This window comes from Sclerotinia sclerotiorum, genomic scaffold (genome assembly GCF_000146945.2).
Source record: "Sclerotinia sclerotiorum 1980 UF-70 scaffold_5 genomic scaffold, whole genome shotgun sequence".
Taxonomy (NCBI): Eukaryota; Fungi; Ascomycota; class Leotiomycetes; order Helotiales; family Sclerotiniaceae; genus Sclerotinia; species Sclerotinia sclerotiorum.
The window spans coordinates 1,219,705-1,236,624 of NW_001820831.1; the positions used below are offsets into that span (position 1 = coordinate 1,219,705).

General features: G+C 42.5%; 8 protein-coding genes and 1 non-coding gene across 9 annotated transcripts; 5 read left to right on the forward strand and 4 right to left on the reverse strand.

Moving 5' to 3' along the window:
• Positions 1-1,761: 1,761 nt before the first annotated feature.
• SS1G_04447 (predicted protein) lies at positions 1,762-3,296 on the forward strand (the record flags this gene model as incomplete). Its single annotated transcript, XM_001594590.1, has 2 exons — positions 1,762-1,786; positions 2,074-3,296. 2 exons carry the CDS (start codon positions 1,762-1,764, stop codon positions 3,294-3,296), a joined length of 1,248 nt encoding a protein of 415 aa, XP_001594640.1.
• Positions 3,297-3,849: 553 nt separating this feature from the next.
• On the reverse strand, positions 3,850-4,161 carry SS1G_04448 (hypothetical protein; the record flags this gene model as incomplete). The annotated part of the gene is made up of 2 exons (XM_001594591.1): positions 3,850-3,925; positions 4,019-4,161. The coding sequence occupies 2 exons, from the start codon at positions 4,159-4,161 to the stop codon at positions 3,850-3,852; spliced, it is 219 nt and encodes a 72-aa protein (XP_001594641.1).
• Positions 4,162-4,263: 102 nt separating this feature from the next.
• SS1G_14621 lies at positions 4,264-4,368 on the forward strand. Its single transcript has one exon. It is a non-coding gene; the product is annotated as a tRNA-Ile (tRNA).
• Positions 4,369-4,992: 624 nt separating this feature from the next.
• SS1G_04450 (hypothetical protein) lies at positions 4,993-6,205 on the reverse strand (the record flags this gene model as incomplete). Its single annotated transcript, XM_001594592.1, has 5 exons — positions 4,993-5,073; positions 5,248-5,305; positions 5,357-5,444; positions 5,586-5,769; positions 6,125-6,205. The coding sequence occupies 5 exons, from the start codon at positions 6,203-6,205 to the stop codon at positions 4,993-4,995; spliced, it is 492 nt and encodes a 163-aa protein (XP_001594642.1).
• A 132-nt stretch (positions 6,206-6,337) lies between these two features.
• Positions 6,338-6,982, forward strand: SS1G_04451 (3-hydroxyanthranilate 3,4-dioxygenase; the record flags this gene model as incomplete). The annotated part of the gene is made up of 3 exons (XM_001594593.1): positions 6,338-6,369; positions 6,421-6,496; positions 6,548-6,982. The coding sequence occupies 3 exons, from the start codon at positions 6,338-6,340 to the stop codon at positions 6,980-6,982; spliced, it is 543 nt and encodes a 180-aa protein (XP_001594643.1).
• A 108-nt stretch (positions 6,983-7,090) lies between these two features.
• On the reverse strand, positions 7,091-7,962 carry SS1G_04452 (2-keto-4-pentenoate hydratase; the record flags this gene model as incomplete). Its single annotated transcript, XM_001594594.1, has 3 exons — positions 7,091-7,518; positions 7,574-7,785; positions 7,877-7,962. 3 exons carry the CDS (start codon positions 7,960-7,962, stop codon positions 7,091-7,093), a joined length of 726 nt encoding a protein of 241 aa, XP_001594644.1.
• A 331-nt stretch (positions 7,963-8,293) lies between these two features.
• Positions 8,294-9,093, reverse strand: SS1G_04453 (predicted protein; the record flags this gene model as incomplete). Its single annotated transcript, XM_001594595.1, has 3 exons — positions 8,294-8,500; positions 8,559-8,840; positions 9,013-9,093. The coding sequence occupies 3 exons, from the start codon at positions 9,091-9,093 to the stop codon at positions 8,294-8,296; spliced, it is 570 nt and encodes a 189-aa protein (XP_001594645.1).
• Positions 9,094-11,557: 2,464 nt separating this feature from the next.
• SS1G_04454 (conserved hypothetical protein) lies at positions 11,558-13,529 on the forward strand (the record flags this gene model as incomplete). Its single annotated transcript, XM_001594596.1, has 2 exons — positions 11,558-11,891; positions 12,025-13,529. The coding sequence occupies 2 exons, from the start codon at positions 11,558-11,560 to the stop codon at positions 13,527-13,529; spliced, it is 1,839 nt and encodes a 612-aa protein (XP_001594646.1).
• A 604-nt stretch (positions 13,530-14,133) lies between these two features.
• SS1G_04455 (conserved hypothetical protein) lies at positions 14,134-16,073 on the forward strand (the record flags this gene model as incomplete). Its single annotated transcript, XM_001594597.1, has 3 exons — positions 14,134-14,199; positions 14,416-14,485; positions 14,716-16,073. The coding sequence occupies 3 exons, from the start codon at positions 14,134-14,136 to the stop codon at positions 16,071-16,073; spliced, it is 1,494 nt and encodes a 497-aa protein (XP_001594647.1).
• Between the last annotated feature and the right edge of the window lie 847 nt (positions 16,074-16,920).

The following is a 16,920-nucleotide window of genomic DNA, read 5'->3' on the forward strand; positions in this document are numbered from 1 at the left end:
ATCAAACAATCCACCACCTTCCCTATCTTGTAAACTTGCTAAATATGAAACAATCTGAATTGTTTGAAGTCCAATCGTTTTCAACTCACACCTTCCGAGCCAGGGAATGGGAAGTGCGAATCGAAATACGATTATCATCCACCATCCATCCAAACTAAAGGCGATAGGGATGCGAAAAAAATCGTGACAAACTTAATCTTGTCTTTGACACCGCAAACTACAACGTGATTAGTAACAAGTACTGGAGGATTTTTTACGTGGAGAGTAGTCGTTAATCAAGTAATTTAATGTAAAGTATTTTGACGTAATACTATATACCGACCGGATATACTCGGGGGAGAATGGGAAGGGGAAATGATATTGCGATTTTCAAAGGCAATAGCGGGAAAATTGTGTACTGATTGGATTTTGTTTGAGGTTTTTTTGGACTGTAGCCTATTGTAGAAAGGAGGTTTATCCGGAGGTTAAGGTTGGTTTGGGTAGCTAGCTACATACTAGATACCTAGTGAAGAAGTATTGACCACAAGCTTTTAAGTGAGTGAGCGCAGTGGGTTTTCCTGGTTAAGACCCTTAGGAGGTTAGCGTGGGTTTGAAATACCTAAATACCTAGTGGTCTTGTGTGAAGATTTATGAGTTGGTGTGGTGGGTTTGAGTTATACAAGTAAGTGTATAAGTATGTAAGTGAGTAAGTAAGAGAGCAGAAAGAGATTTGATGCCGGGATCTGGATCTAGATCTAAATATGTACTTGTATATGTGTTGGAAGCTGGAAGTTGAATGGAGTTTTGTTTCAACATCACCCTCCACCATGGCCATTCCATTGAACATCGTAGAAAGCCAAATTTGATATCATTTTGTTTGATGAGGGAGTTTTTTTTGGAAGTGTGGAGGGGGGAAGGGAAAAGCGTACAGGGGTTTCTGAGGACTTTTATTCAAACGAGGTTGGATTTTGGGGGGGTTTTTCCTCCTTTGCTGTGTTTGGTGTTTCTGAGCTAAAAATGCAGGTAAAGATGTAGATGCAGATGCAAATGAATATCCAAAATCATCAGTTGTAAGGTCTTGATATTATCTTGTAATCTTACCTCCTATCACGAAATTTACATGTATAGAACAGTAGAAGTTAGAACAAGGCTCTTGCTCACTTTCACTTTCAAGATTGAGAATTTAAAAGCACGAATGGATTTTCACACTCAAGGAGGATTTGAGGGGATATTTTGAGCATGGGTTTAAGAGAAGGGGAGGGGGTGGGGTGTTTGGGACTAATTATATGAACTTGAAAGTCGGTAACTTATATATGAATAGGGTTTAAGTACCTAGGTTATGCTGTTTTGACTTAGACTTAGATGTATCTTTTGTTTAATTTACTACTAGTAGCAAGTAGCGAATATTAGAAAAGAAGTTTCTTTTGGTATTGTGAGGATTGGAGTAATTTTCTAATTATTTTATTGTGCCATGGTAGATGGTGGGTAGTAAATGCAAATATTATGAGTGATAATCAACGAGTCCCTAAGATGATTTGTGCTTTGGGATAGCGTAAATCTATTGCTCATCACAAGATATACAGTATTAGTAACCACTCTTTCATATCTAAATAATAGTAGGTGTCAGATATGATTGAATAAGGGGTTGAACAAATTAGACAGAATGTTTGATATTATTTCTGCGCCCAGAAAATGGATTTTGTTGGTTTTGGTTTACGTACTACGTTGCTTGTGATCTATCTCGTTGTTCTGCTAGGGAGAATTGATTGATGATTTCCTACCATGGGATTCAAGACTGGCAGGAGAGGTAAGAACGATGGTTAGCTCACAGCTAATGGAAAGGCGGTAGGGGCTACCACGACGAACTGCCTGTTCCTAAAAGATTTTCTAATATCCTCATTCGTATACATCATAGTAACAATCATCGTCTTTTTTTTGGTAGCCGCTCGTTTTGTCACTCATTTTTAACATCCCTAATCTTAGAATATCGACACAGCCATCACTGATCTTCCCTTAATAAAGCTAGCCGATGACAACATTCCAACTCCATCTCTACCTACTTATCGCGTCACTCATCCCTGAAAGGGACTCTAGGCTCGATGTCTACCCTTGAAACAAGCCAACCGGTCGGGTCGAAAACTTCATCTGCACCTTTTGCATCTTCTTCTAGTAGCTCTAGTCCCGAAAGCGATACATCAATTTCTCCACTCTCATCTGCTTTCGTTAAATCACTCAAGGACCGTGTTGCACCACCGACTTTAGTCGATTTCTCAGAGGAGGTGGTACTTCAGAAATTTGTGAAAATGACTCCAACTATGAAGATCATGGGTAAAGGTAAAGGATTGGAAGTTACCACCTTTACTCGGTATGAGGCTTTCCCTCGATTGGTCGATACTTCAATCCCCTCAAAAGATTTTGAACTCGGTACTTTCATTTCCTTTGAAGATCCCTTATTTGCTCTAACTCATCAACTAGATCTTACACACACCAACGAAACACCCGAAATCAAATTAATGCGCTCTGCCAGTTCCGGATCACATACTACCCAAGGTAAAAGACCAAAACTCAAGGCATATAAACCTTTTAAAACACTGGGGTATAAAGGAGGGCACAAGTTTAAGCAAATCGAAAAGGAAAACGATGACATTTTTGAGGATGCACCAGTCGAACCACAATCTTGTGCTGAAGTTTACACAGAATTCAACACGGCACCGACATCACCAGCAAGACGTTTATCAGTGTCTGACAAACATGATATGGATGGCTCTTACGATGATAAACCTGAATTCTCCTCTGGCACAACTATACAAGACTTTGGAGCGTTGCCCGATCATCTCCGAGGTCCTTGCTTCGAAGTGAGCCCGAGAACGAGCGTTTTGGATGGTCCAACAGCTATCCCAAATATAGACAACATATTGTCTATGAATAGAGCTGATACCTCAGTGGAATCCTCGCTCATGAGACCCCTCGAGGCAGTGCCTGAAGCATTGACATCGCCAGAAGTAGTGGGGAACTGTATGGAACAATCTGACGGGCCCGCTCCTGCTCCCGCCATTGTACCAGACGTTGGTGTTGATTCCCCAGTTGAAAAGTTACCCGTCGACCCAATTGCAAAGGAAAAGGAGGCAAAGCGAACACACAAAACCATCAAGAAGGTTCGATCGGGTATAAGGAAAGGCAGATATCGTTGTCTAAGGACACCAGTACTCGTGGTGATTCTAGGAAAAGAGCTTTCAAAACCAACCAAAATAGCCATTGAAAATATCGCAAGTGGACTTCCTTCAGGCCTTGGTGAAGTAAAGCCCCTTTCCAAGTGATGACAAAGATGTCTTTGCGATGAGAGCTAAATTCAATAAGATGGAACCTCTCTCGCCGTCCGCTCCGCTTCCCCAACTTGAACGACTTACGCCTAATCCTATAACAGAAAACGATTGTTGTGATGACATGGAGAGTTAAAATTAAGGGCTTCGATATTTTTGAGGATTGAAATTGAGCTTGGTAACGATTGCAAGACGGAATGGCTTCTTAGAATGGATACTATCATACACCCTAATACAAGGAAGTTGTGAACCTCACTCAATAGCCCGTGATAATGAAATGTGAAACGCTCTAACAATTTTGAGATGATATGTTTGAATCAATTTTTGCGAACTTATATTAGATGAACTTAAGAGATTTACCGGGGATAGAGATGTAGTTGAACGTGATAGCATGAAACAGCTGAAGCATTCTTTAGCACAAACTTACTCAGTAAATGAAGAGATAGGAAACGAAATTCTCTTGAAAACATCAGTCCAATTGAAAGACCTGGTCATACTTTGGGTTTTTAAGTTTGTGAAGTTATCTGGATCTTTGACGCTTTGGCATACGCTACGGTTCGAGGCTGACCACCAACTGATCGACGATATGGTAGATATGAAGATACAATATTGCAGTGAGGTCAGGACTGAAATTGCGCAGTGAGTTAGTGTTCGTAGGTATTATCGCTTTGTTGTGAATAGGTAAGATAAATTATAACAAAGAATTAATCAATACTCACAACAGACAAAACATTTCCCTCCCCCCAGCATCCTTTCCAAGCCCCATAAAAACCACCCCAACCACCAATCCCCTCTCACAATCCTCACACACGGTCCACCACATCCCTGCCCAAAGCCCCCACCCAGCACAAACCTGCTTCATATAACTAAAACCACTCGCTTGGTCAAACAAACATGCCAAACTCCAGTGACGCGTAAGTTACTGCCCTCATTCCAAAAATGAAGGTTCCTCATGGCTAATAATTATTTCATCACAGAGTGGTTAGCGTGTCGTTCTTATATTCTTCCCTACACAGGGATAAATATGAAGTTATGCGAAAGTCGTGGGTTCGACACCCACCTGGAGTAACAATTTCCAGTTGACACCGGCTATCGAATTTTTTGAGCTTTTTGAAGTTTTTGGTTGTTTTGGGGATAGATTTTTAGTCCTTTTGTTTTCTGATGGATGGAGGGTGGTTTTGGGAGATGGGGATGGGGATGGAAATCGGTTTTTGGAGGGAAAGAGTGTGGTGTAAGCGATAGGTCGCTCCGTTTTGGGATTGTTGGACTGGATTGCTATGGGCGGAAGTGCTAGACTCTTTTTCGAGATATAATCAATTTAAGTAATGGGAAAATAAGAGAGCCAACAAGTCGGAGCACTCGAGTAGTTTATGCTCATTATGGATAACTTCAGACTAGGCGAATCAGCTACTCATAAATTCAAGCGTATTGATGCTCTTTATATAGTCCGATTGCAATCGGCGAATCAAAGCCACTCTGATGCTTGACTGCTTCGCTGTATTTTCTATGTGCATCATAAGACTTACAAAGATTTATTTGAACATGCATTGCCAGCAATCAAGTAAGTAGAATTAGATATTTGGTAACTATTTCGCTGTGAAAAATAGATTGGAGTATGCAAAGAAGTGTAGTGTCACTCTCTATGTACGAATATCTTCCAACCCGAACTGGGTATCTGACATCACCAAAACCCCTAATCAATCGCGCTGAAGTCAAGCTTTCGACATGTACCACTCTCCAACGTTCCGTGTCCCTCGAGATATTGAACTTCTTTCTTTCACAAACACATATGTTGTTAGCACCAATCGCGCCACACCTTTCATTTCTATCCGGCATAAATATCATCTTCCGTAAATCAGCCCACTCTCTGAAATCCATTATTGTACCCTTAATGACATGCCGTTTCCTTCGAAGCCGAAAGGTTCTTTCCGAATATCAAGAAACCCACAAATGCACCCACTCCTACTGAAATCATAACCCATCCATTATATGTCATGAAAAGCAACCTACGACATCATTAGTATGTATTTGCGGAAAGGATAAAGATAGGAACTTACATCAACATAAACGCATAAAAATACTGGAAAGCATATAACGCTGCCTTAATAATATGTGCTCTCTGACCCACTTCCTCTTGATTGCGTCCTGCCCAGAGAAAAGGCGTATTTTCAGTAACATCATCCACTTAATTTGTGTAAACAATCTCAGCGTTTCATTCCACTGCTCAGGTATGAAAGTCGAGGGAAGAAGACCAAAGGGATGATGTGTGAAAGTAGGAGAACTTACGAGTTATAGATGCTTGTTGTTTCTCGACCCATGATTCATAGCGACGGGCTAGGGAGCGAATGCCTTCGTAGCCGGCGGTGATGGCTACGACGCCAAGGAGGGATATGAGAAGGGAGAAGGTAGAACGAATGTGCCACCACCGGAAGATGATGCAAAGGTTGGTTGTGTCCCAGGTAAAGAGCATCTGCAATTGGGTGTTAACGATTGACGAATTGGGAGAATGAAGCACATTGGAGACTGACGTTCATGTTACAGCTATCTCCTCCCATATCCATCCCCATACCGTGCATGCTGTGATCCATATGCGAGTGATCCATTGTGAGTTTGGATTATTGTGGTTTGAGATTAGAGGATCGATGTCGGTGGAATAGATGGTAAGCTTGAGAAAGGTTCGTAAGGGTTGAATGAAAGTAGGATGATAAGTTGAGATAAATATCAAGATACCATATATCACTCTTTTCCTAGACGGTTGACGTGACTACTAGGTATTAATTGCACCAATTACCGAAATGATACAAGTTGAGGGTCCCCTAATTTACCTTCTCAAATGCGCTCAAACCAAAGCTAAATCCAACAGCTCGGACAAGCTTCACTTGCTTTATCGCGTAACGCACGGACATCAATGAGATAAGCTAAAATACACCGCCTTTATTCTGCCACAACCGGTTTCATCGGATGGAGGGGCAATTACGAGATGTTCAGTTTCTGAATTGAGTTTTGAGAAGAACTTCACAACCAAACAATCTTCCAAAATGCTCACAGCCCCTTTAAATCTGCCCAAGTGGTAAGCCATCAATAAAATTGCCAAAGGGATCTATTTTGACGGTTCTAATAGGCTCGAAGAGAACTCTCATCTTTTGAAGCCTCCGATTAATAATTACTGCGTTTACAACAAAGATGTGACTGTTATGGTACGAAACTCTTCTCTCATCATCGCCGCAAAACATTTCTAAGCTTCGCAGATCGTAGGAGGTCCAAATGCACGAACTGATTATCACATCAACGAAACTGCAGAATGGTTCTACCAGTACAAGGGAGCTATGATGTTGAAAGTGGTGGACGAAGGCGAGTTCAAAGACATAATCATTGGGGAAGGGGAGATGTTCCTACTGCCACCAAATACTCCGCATAACCCCGTCAGATTCGCAAATACAGTGGGCATTGTCCTAGAGCAACCGAGACCGAAGGATTCGTTAGATCGGTTAAGATGGTATTGTACCAACTGCCGTGAGGTGGTGGAGGAAGCTGCTTTCCATTGTACGGATTTAGGCACGCAGATAAAGGAAGCCGTGAATAGCTTCAAAGATAGTGAGGAGAGAAGGAAATGTAAGAAATGCGGGACGGTTGCGGAATCTGCACCACCGCCTGGATCTATCCAGGATCCAAATCTTTCTTGATCGACAAGAAAAGAAATAATGAATGAATGCAGTCTATTGAATAAAGTCTAAACTCAACTCATTATGCCTATCTTCGGGTATTCTGATAACGGTATAAACGTGACGTGCTCAAGTCTCCTTGAATTCATATGTACTTGTCGATTCCTCAACTGCAACTTCGATCTTTCCTTCCGTCAACTCCTTACCCCCAACACTGATGCCGACTCTCATAACATCTCCAGGTTTCACGGACCCAACTCCCTTTGGTGTACCAGTTAAGACAATGTCACCTTTTTCCAGAGTCATAACCTTGGAGATATCGCTCAATATTCTAGGAATTCGGTAGAGCATCAATTCTGTAGAGTCCTTTTGTCGGTGCTCATTGTTGACTGTAAGCCACACGGTGGCATTATGGGGATCAGGAATTTGAGACTTGGAGATGATGTTGCTCATTGGGAGAAATGTATCAAATCCCTTTGCAATATCCCAGGGAAGACCCTTCTTCTTTGCCTCGTTTTGGGCGTTGCGAGCAGTCATATCAATACTCATTGCGTAGCCTATGTAATTCAAAGATTAGAAATAAGATTAAGTCAATTAGTCAAAAATACACACTTTCGATAGAATCATAAGCCTCCTTCTCGTTTTCTGGCTCGAGATTCTTGAGCTGCTTCCCCATGATCAGGGCCAATTCTACTTCATAGTGTAGATCTACGCCCTTTGGTCGGATGACAGCTCCACCATTTGGAGGAAGGATTGAGGAAGGTGGTTTGAGGAAGAAGAATGGCTGTTTGGGCTTGCTATTATTCAACTCTGTGATATGGTCTCTGTTTCAATTGAGATCAGTCACTCTACTTATTTTGCAGGTCTTCAATCGATGAACTCATCTCGAAGAGGAGTGGGGGAGGGGAAACATACGCGTAGTTCCTCCCAATGCATACAACTTTTGAAGCACTTTTAAAAGGAGATACGGTGGCAAGGCCACGACGGAAGATTAACGACATAATGGAAAAGTGTATACAAAAAAAGTGCAATTTCCAAACTTTCTATGTACAGTGTCAAAGGACATTAAAGAGTATGCAATTCATGTGGGAGAGTGGAAGATCTTATGCTACCCTGGAGACCCCACTGTCGTTGATGGGACGAGCTTCCGGAAGCTCTGATCGGCACCGAAATCCGGAGCTCTGTAGATGTGACTGTAAATATGCTTCATGAGTAAGTAGGGCTTTAATGTTCAAATGATATCCATTGATATTCGATCATTAAGTGGACCTCTTGAGAACAGCATAAACAATTTTCACTCCATTGTCTTTGAATGTTTGTAGTAATTATGTGTTAAAAGTAACTAGCCGTGTCTGGTACTCCAAGTCTTCCAACAGAAGCTCTTTTCCTCACCTGGTGTCTCTTTTCTGCCTGTTCGTTCAACGCCTTACTAACTCTTTCCTGTGATAATGCCAATCCCCTTTCACCCCTTTCCTGTAGCTTGTCTCGATTATTGTAATACGCCAGTAATGTCTTCGCCCGCATGAACTCCTCATCTTTCTGGAATATAACTCATTAGCTATCGCTTCGAGCTAACAGTATAAATTCTATAACATACCCCGCTACTTCTCCTTCTTTCAAGACGTCGCTCTCGACTCTCTGCCTTTGATTCCTCGGTTTCTGGAAGATCAATTGATTCTGTAGGTGAGTGTTCCCTAAGAGGAGGAGATAGGGATTGAAACGCGGAGGGCGGTTGGATAACAGAGGGAAGTGAAGGTATACGGCGGCCTAGGCTATCAAATGTCGGCACTGGCTGTGAATGGATTGATGTTTTCCTTTCGTGTATGTCGGCTGAAATGGTGGAGAGGGTGCGTAGGAAGGAGAGGGTGGCTTTAGGAGGCTGCGCGAAAGACTGGTTAGCACGTATGATCAGGGAAATAATCGATATTGTAAGCGGGAATGCAGGTGGAGATCCCAAAAGCCACAGAATATAATGTAATGCTTTAAGTGCGCGGGCGGAGGATCCTTGAAGTAGACATGGACAGAGAGATGGAGTTGTGGAGATGACGAACCGCTTGTTTGAGGGTATTAAGATCAGCGAGAACATGAGCCACCTGCAGTTTTGGGGGTGATGGAATTGACGATGGATTCATAATGATTAAACTATGGAATCGACACTGTGTAAAAAAGAGATTATCTATTATTATGATTAATGTATAAGGTTGTGAATGTGTAAGGTTGTGAGGGGAGAGGGCTGATGATGAAAAAGTGTCGATAAGGAGCTCATGGGGTATCTTATCGGTTATCTCGGTTATGTCATCTTCATTCCCGGCGGTATGTAAATCTTTTAGTGTACAAAGCGAGCAACATCATGACCCCTCATTCATCAACAGGAGCATCGCCAAAATAAGGTCAGTTTCATACCAATGAAGGCAAGGCTATGCTTTTGAAAGTAGGACCAACACTCTAGTTCATTTTAATATCCATATGGGGGGTTTAAGTGGGGTCTGACCTTGAAAGTCTTTTGATTCAAAGCTTACAACTTCCTATAATCCCAGCTGTCGCAATATATCTAGATTTTTGGAAGAGGACATGCTTTCAAATTCTTTGGAAACCTATGAATATTAAGCCTGCAAGCTTCTATTTCAATGATTGAGGAATTGCGAATTCCTCAGCAGCCGAATCTTTGAGACGTTTTCATCATTGGATCGTAGCTCGGGCTTGTCTCACATTAACAGAGCCTCGAGTATTATTTAAATATTGGGTATGGCAGTAGTAGATCTGCTTGCTTTCCCATTTGAGACAATGAATCAAATTACATAGGTCGAAAAGTATAGAGAAGGCGACTAGTATGGCTGACGAAATGACCGTGGACTCTAACGGAGTAGTGATTATCAGAGCTGAGTCAGAAGGAGGTAGGCAGGAGGCCCAAAAACCCATACTTTATCCATGAGATTTATACATCGGGTGACAGGAGGTCTAACATGTTTTTGAGGGACCCTCAACAGCCAGTGCTGTATCTTAGCTGGCTTTCTATAGTATGGCAACCACACATTGTGGGGTTGGGTGCTACCTTCCCCGAATTGTGTTGAATTCGTCCGCTGCTCACTCGAGTGCAATGACCAGCAGTGCTGACTTCATGTAACCACAAGAGCTATGGACGGGGTGGTCGAGCTAGTTTAGCTGCTAAAAGATGCGTACGATGCTTTGGCCAAATCGTGGCACATCAGCATTTCGACGTTCCAATAAAATAAACAAACAAAACAATCAGTAACGTCGTAAGACTCAGAGTCAGAATGCATTGGTTAGCGATCGATTGGTGATCGTTGTTTCTATATGAATTAAGTTGATACCACACAACTGAAATATATTTTGATATAATAGGGTAGGTGGGGGTGTGTGATCTAGGTCTAGTTGGAAGAGGTTGGCAGTACATGAAAAAAATTACAAAGCAAGTGAATGTTGAGTGATAGGTTGAGATACTGATAATCTCCAATTATTGCTATGTTGACAGCTTGTCAATTCTAAGCGTTACTTAAAGTGCAATATTTAGTAGATTACGCAGTACACAATGATATCAATTACAGTGCATACTACGAAGTTTTTTCTGTAAGTACGAAAGGGCGCGCCCCCCTTTCGAAGGTGCTAAGCGAAGTACACCCGATGGTGGAGATTTTTTTTAGATCAACAGATCAATATGCGATATCCAAAGTTCCGAAGAGGCCCCAAGATCATGGCTAATAGAAAATGAAAATGTGTGATACTCTTGAAGATCAATGTGACATAATATAATCTTACAGACCCCACGTCTTCCTGCCACGCACATAAAATGATGCATGAAGAAGATTTTATCATCCGCCGGCATCGCTCTGGTAGTTGTTGAACCCCTCATTCATTCATAATTTCACACATGTGGTAAGGCATATGGTAGGTTGCCTGACTAATACCCGGCCCGATGAAATAGCTCCCGTGGTCGCCAACATGGATTATTTTGCTCTAGGAGTATGTCGTGATGCTAAAATATCAATTGGTAAATTCGAGTATTAATTGAATGAATGACAGCTTCCAATTGACTCATTTCCAATCTCATCAGTACCCAGGTTGGCTTAAATCATAGATACTCTTTGTTGGTTGGTTGGGATTGTCCTTGCAGATCAAAAAGCGGGGCTAAGAAAATTTTGGTTCCAAGCAGCCGGTCACACAACGAAGACTCACATCACCTTAAATAATAAATAGGTATAAGAACAAAAAACTTCAACCACAACCCTCATCATTTGACTCAGAACACATCCCAATCGAAAAGCTCACACAATTACTATTTTGATTTCCCCAACTTAACCGACCATGCTTAGAGACTTCGAACCTTCTAAACTCCAGGAATAACTTCAATCTGCTAAGACAGAGAGGTTTATCATTCCTTTATTATCAACCAACACCGAAAGCTTATCAGAAAGCTACCCCAGGTAGTTTTCAACAAAAAAAATCCATTGTCCAAAACCACATTCATTTTCCCACAGAAAGCCAAATCATTTTTGAGATAATTGGCAGGGCAAAATATTAGGGATCAGGTGGACAAATTACTTTTAAGAAGTTCAATTGAAGCTTCAATTCGACATCATGGCGCTTGCAAACCGCTTCGCATATCGATCTTCGTCTCTCCTCCGCCAATGCAAGGCTCCAGCTTTGCCTGCGAGAGCATTCACTAGTAGAGCTTCAATTAATGGCCTTGTACATCGTCAACCAGCTCAAGTTTGGAAACATAGCAAATATGCTCGAATGTTCTCCAGCTCGACACTCCTCAGGGATCAGTCACAAACCGCGCCTAGTGCAGAAGCATACTTGAATAGTGGGGTTGTAAAAGGAGCTGCCAACCCAGTGAACGTGAAGAAGGTCTTGGTCATTGGAAGTGGTGGCTTGAGTATTGGTCAAGCAGGAGAATTCGACTATTCAGGTTGGTGCCCCAGACATCAGCCTTTGGTGGAATGAGTCATTTTATTGGTGCAGATTTTCTCCACAAGGTTGATCTTCAAGCAACTTACATGAAGGAGGAATATTATAGCATGCTAACTGTTTGTTCAATCTAGGTTCTCAAGCTTTGAAAGCCTTAAAGGAAGCTGGCGTAGCTTCTGTGCTCATCAACCCCAACATTGCAACAATCCAAACTGCTCACGTTCTTACCGACGAGGTCTACTATCTTCCAGTCACGCCCGAATATGTCACATACGTTATTGAGCGTGAGAGGCCCGACGGTATCTTCCTCACTTTCGGTGGTCAAACAGCTCTCAACCTCGGTGTACAAATGGAGCGCATGGGTATCTTCGAGAGATATGGTGTGAAGGTTTTAGGTACCAGCATCAAGACCCTTGAAACCAGTGAGGATAGAGATCTCTTCGCCAAGGCTCTTGGTGAGATCAATATCCCAATTGCTCAATCTGTCGCTGTATCGACGGTGGACGAGGCTTTAGAAGCTGCAAAGGGTATTGGTTACCCAATCATTGTCCGTGCCGCATACGCTCTTGGTGGTCTTGGTTCTGGTTTTGCAAACAATGAAGAAGAACTTCGTAACATGGCCTCTAGATCTTTGACTCTTTCACCTCAAATTCTGGTTGAGAAATCATTGAAGGGATGGAAAGAAGTTGAATATGAGGTTGTCAGAGATGCTAGCAACAACTGTATCACTGTCTGCAACATGGAAAACTTCGACCCTCTCGGTATCCACACTGGTGATTCCATCGTCGTTGCCCCTAGTCAGACTTTGAGCGACGAGGAATATCACATGCTTCGTTCTGCTGCTATCAAGATTGTCAGACATTTGGGTGTTGTCGGAGAATGTAACGTTCAGTACGCTTTACAACCCGACGGATTGGACTACAGAGTTATTGAAGTTAATGCTCGTCTTTCTCGATCATCTGCTCTTGCCTCCAAGGCAACTGGTTACCCCCTTGCGTATACTGCTGCCAAGATCGGACTTGGTCACACTCTTCCCGAGTTACCAAACGCTGTTACCAAGACTACAACTGCCAATTTCGAGCCTTCTCTTGACTATATTGTCTCTAAGATTCCTAGATGGGATTTATCAAAGTTCCAGCACGTGAAGCGCGACATCGGCAGCGCCATGAAGTCTGTTGGTGAAGTTATGGCTATTGGTAGAACTTTCGAAGAATCTATCCAAAAGGCTATTCGTCAAGTCGACCCAAGATTCGTCGGTTTCCAAGGAGACAAATTTGATGACCTTGACTACGAACTCCAAAATCCCACCGATCGTCGTTGGTTAGCTGTTGGTCAAGCCATGCTTCACGAGAACTACTCAGTCGACCGTGTACACGACCTTACCAAGATTGATAAATGGTTCTTGTACAAGCTTCAGAACATTGTTGATTGTACCCGTGAGCTTGAGGATATTGGTAATCTTGATGGACTGAAGAAGGAAATCATTCAAAAGGCCAAAAAACTGGGTTTCTCTGACAAACAAATCGCCAATGCCGTTAACTCCACTGAAGATGAAGTTCGGGCTCGCAGAAAGAGCTTTGGTATCACTCCCTTCGTCAAGAGAATTGATACTCTTGCTGCCGAGTTTCCAGGTTCGTAATGTTCATTTCCCAAGATAGCCTCCATTCTCTTTCCTTGATTTGAAATTACTAACTCACAATCTCCAACAGCTTCTACAAACTATTTGGTGAGCTTTTCCCTTTGCTTTTCGCTATCTTGAAGACCTTTTTTCGTTCAGCTATGTTTGAGCATTCGACTATGTTTTACTGTTGAATGTCTTTTGGATACCCAATTTCGGTTGAATGTCCATTTTTTACCTCCTGTTTGGATGTTTGAACTCTTTCAGGTCGTTTGAGTCTATGAAAGGTTCTTTCCATCTATCTCCTTTGGATGGCGGGTTGTTTGGAGATTTGGCTCTATCCAAATGCTCAACCATCTCACGAGATTCAGTCTTATTTGGAAGTCCAGATTCATTTGAACATCCAAGTCTGTCCGGATAGCCAACATTTCCCTTGAGGAACATCATACGGTTTGGCCTTCAACTTTAAATGGATATCCAGCTAGGTTTGGGTATCCAAATTCGATTTGAACATTTGGATTGAGTTGGATTTCGACTTCGTCCTCTGAGTTTAACGTGGTTTGGAGTTCATTCTACTTGGATGTTTGAATAGGCATATTTGTCTTGAGATATTTCCTAAGCCTCAATGTCCAGTTTGGGTTCTATATTTCAACTGAGCAATTTTTCCAGGGATATTCCCTTATCCCTTTTTGTTCATTTTCTCATTTCATTGGATCTGAATTTCTCACTCGGTTTGAGTATCTCATTTGATTCAGATGTCTTCCTCAATTTGAATATTCCAGTTGAATCTGAGTTTCAGTACATTTATCTCAGTTCGTTTTTGATGATCAACATCATTCGAATGTCCACCTCTAGATAATCCAAATTTCTAGTCGTGCTGGGAAAACGATCTAACCTTATGTTCTAGTACACAACATACAATGCAACAACACATGATGTTACCTTCGATGATAATGGAACCATCATTTTGGGAAGTGGTGTGTACAGAATTGGTAGCTCAGTCGAATTTGATTGGTGCGCTGTTAGTGCAACTCTTGCATTGAGAGAAATGGGCAAGAAAACCGTCATGATTAACGTGAGTCTGCTGGACTTCTCCATTTCGAACCAATACTGACTCCCCCATTGTACAATCCCGAGACTTATAGCACAGGTACGTTAAATATCTTCCAATTCCGCCATAGTCGTCTCAGCTAACATAAAAAAATAGATTTCGATACTGCCGACAAACTCTACTTCGAAGAATTGAGCTACGAACGTGTAATGGATATCTATGAACTTGAGAACGCTACTGGAGTTGTTGTTTCTGTGGGCGGTCAACTCCCACAAAACATTGCTCTCCGTTTGCAGGAGACTGGAGGAGCCAAGATCTTGGGAACAGATCCTAAGGACATCGACAAAGCAGAAGATAGACAAAAGTTTTCTGCAATCTTGGATAGCATTGGAGTTGATCAACCAGCTTGGAAGGAACTCACCTCCGTTGCAGATGCCGAGGCTTTTGCTGAGGAAGTCAGCTACCCAGTACTCGTTCGCCCCAGTTATGTCTTGTCAGGCGCAGCTATGACTGTCATTCGAAGCAAAGATGAGCTCAAAGAGAAACTCGAAGCTGCCAGCAATGTTTCCCCCGACCATCCAGTTGTCATTACTAAATTCATTGAAGGTGCCGAAGAAATTGATGTGGATGGTGTTGGATCTAACGGTAAACTCATTCTCCACGCTGTTAGTGAGCACGTGGAGCAGGCTGGTGTTCACTCGGGTGACGCCACTCTCGTTCTACCACCTGCTTCTCTAGATCAAACTACAATGGACCGTGTCAAGGAGATTGCCGAAAAGGTTGCCAAGGCCTGGAGCATTACCGGTCCTTTCAATATGCAAATCATCAAGGCTCAGGACCCTGAAGGAGGTCTTCCACAGCTGAAGGTCATTGAATGTAACTTGCGTGCATCCCGTTCCTTCCCATTCGTCAGCAAGGTTCTTGGTGTCAACTTCATTGATGTTGCTACCAAGGCTCTTGTGGGCCAGAATGTCCCTGAACCCCAGGACCTCATGGCAATCAAGCGTGATTACCTCGCCACAAAGGTTCCTCAATTCTCATGGACTCGTCTTGCTGGAGCTGACCCATTTTTGGGTGTCGAAATGTCCAGTACTGGTGAAATTGCTTGCTTCGGTAAGGATCTCGTCGAAGCTTACTGGGCTTCTCTTCAATCAACCATGAACTTCCGTATGCCAGAACCAGGTGAAGGTCTCCTTTTCGGCGGTGATATTTCCAAGACTTCCCTTACAAAGATTGTCGACTACTTATCTCCATTGGGTTATAAGCTTTACGCCGCCGAACCTGAAGTCAAGAAATTCTTGGAATCGACTGCTAAGGGCGGTGTCAGTGTTGAAGTTATTGAATTCCCCAAGGAGGATAAGAGAGCTCTGAGGGAAGTCTTCAAGAAGTACGATATCCGTGGTGTGTTCAATCTTGCTCTCGCTAGAGGCAAGACCGTCCAAGATACCGACTACGTTATGCGCCGGAACGCTGTCGATTTCGGTGTTCCTCTCTTCATGGAGCCAAAGGTATAAAGAAATCTCCTCATTCCTCAAAGATCCTATGCTAACACTTTCTAGACTGCTGAGCTCTTTGCCCAATGTATGAACGAGAAACTTCCTCGCAGAGAAGGTATCCCAGGAGAAGTTCGCAGGTGGTCCGATTTCATTGGTGGCAAGCCATTGTAAATGATATTATAATGAACAAACACATTGTATCTAGCGTGCAGAAGGAATCCGATAGTAATTATGATTTGAAGCCAAGCTTACACTCACCAGTAATTATCAAAAGGAAAAAGCCTGGCGTTCGTCTTCCATGAAGACTGAATGGTTTCGGGCAGTGAAATCGAAAAGCTTCCATGTTTAATTCAGTCCTGACAATGGAATAGTCACATCAACCATTTTTCCCCTGGTGAAACACGTCATGAGAGCCACAGATTTCTATCTAGGTATATGTCGGGGTAGAAAAAGTATAATTCACTCATCTTACACCGGGGGAGTAGATATTAGCTGTACTCTTGAACTCAACAATGAAATGGTGACTACGGCAGCTATCTTTTTCCTGATAAAAGTGGGTGACCCAGAAGTCTATCAATAATTGTTAATAATTGCCTAAAAACCCAAATTCAATCCAAATGAAATGTCTGCCAATTGGAATTCGATGTTCAAGGACGGTTTGTCTTTTCTCGTTGCAACGAGTGATTCGATGTGGTGAATGATTATATAAGCGAGTCATGCCGTGTGACGATATCCCAATGCCTGTAGAAGCTAGAACGCGCGTGGACTGCTTAGTAGGTATTTTATCGTATTTTATTATCTCGCGAGCTTGGTGCTCCAAGTACATTAACTCGTACTTTGTACTTCAATAAACCACAAACCTAAC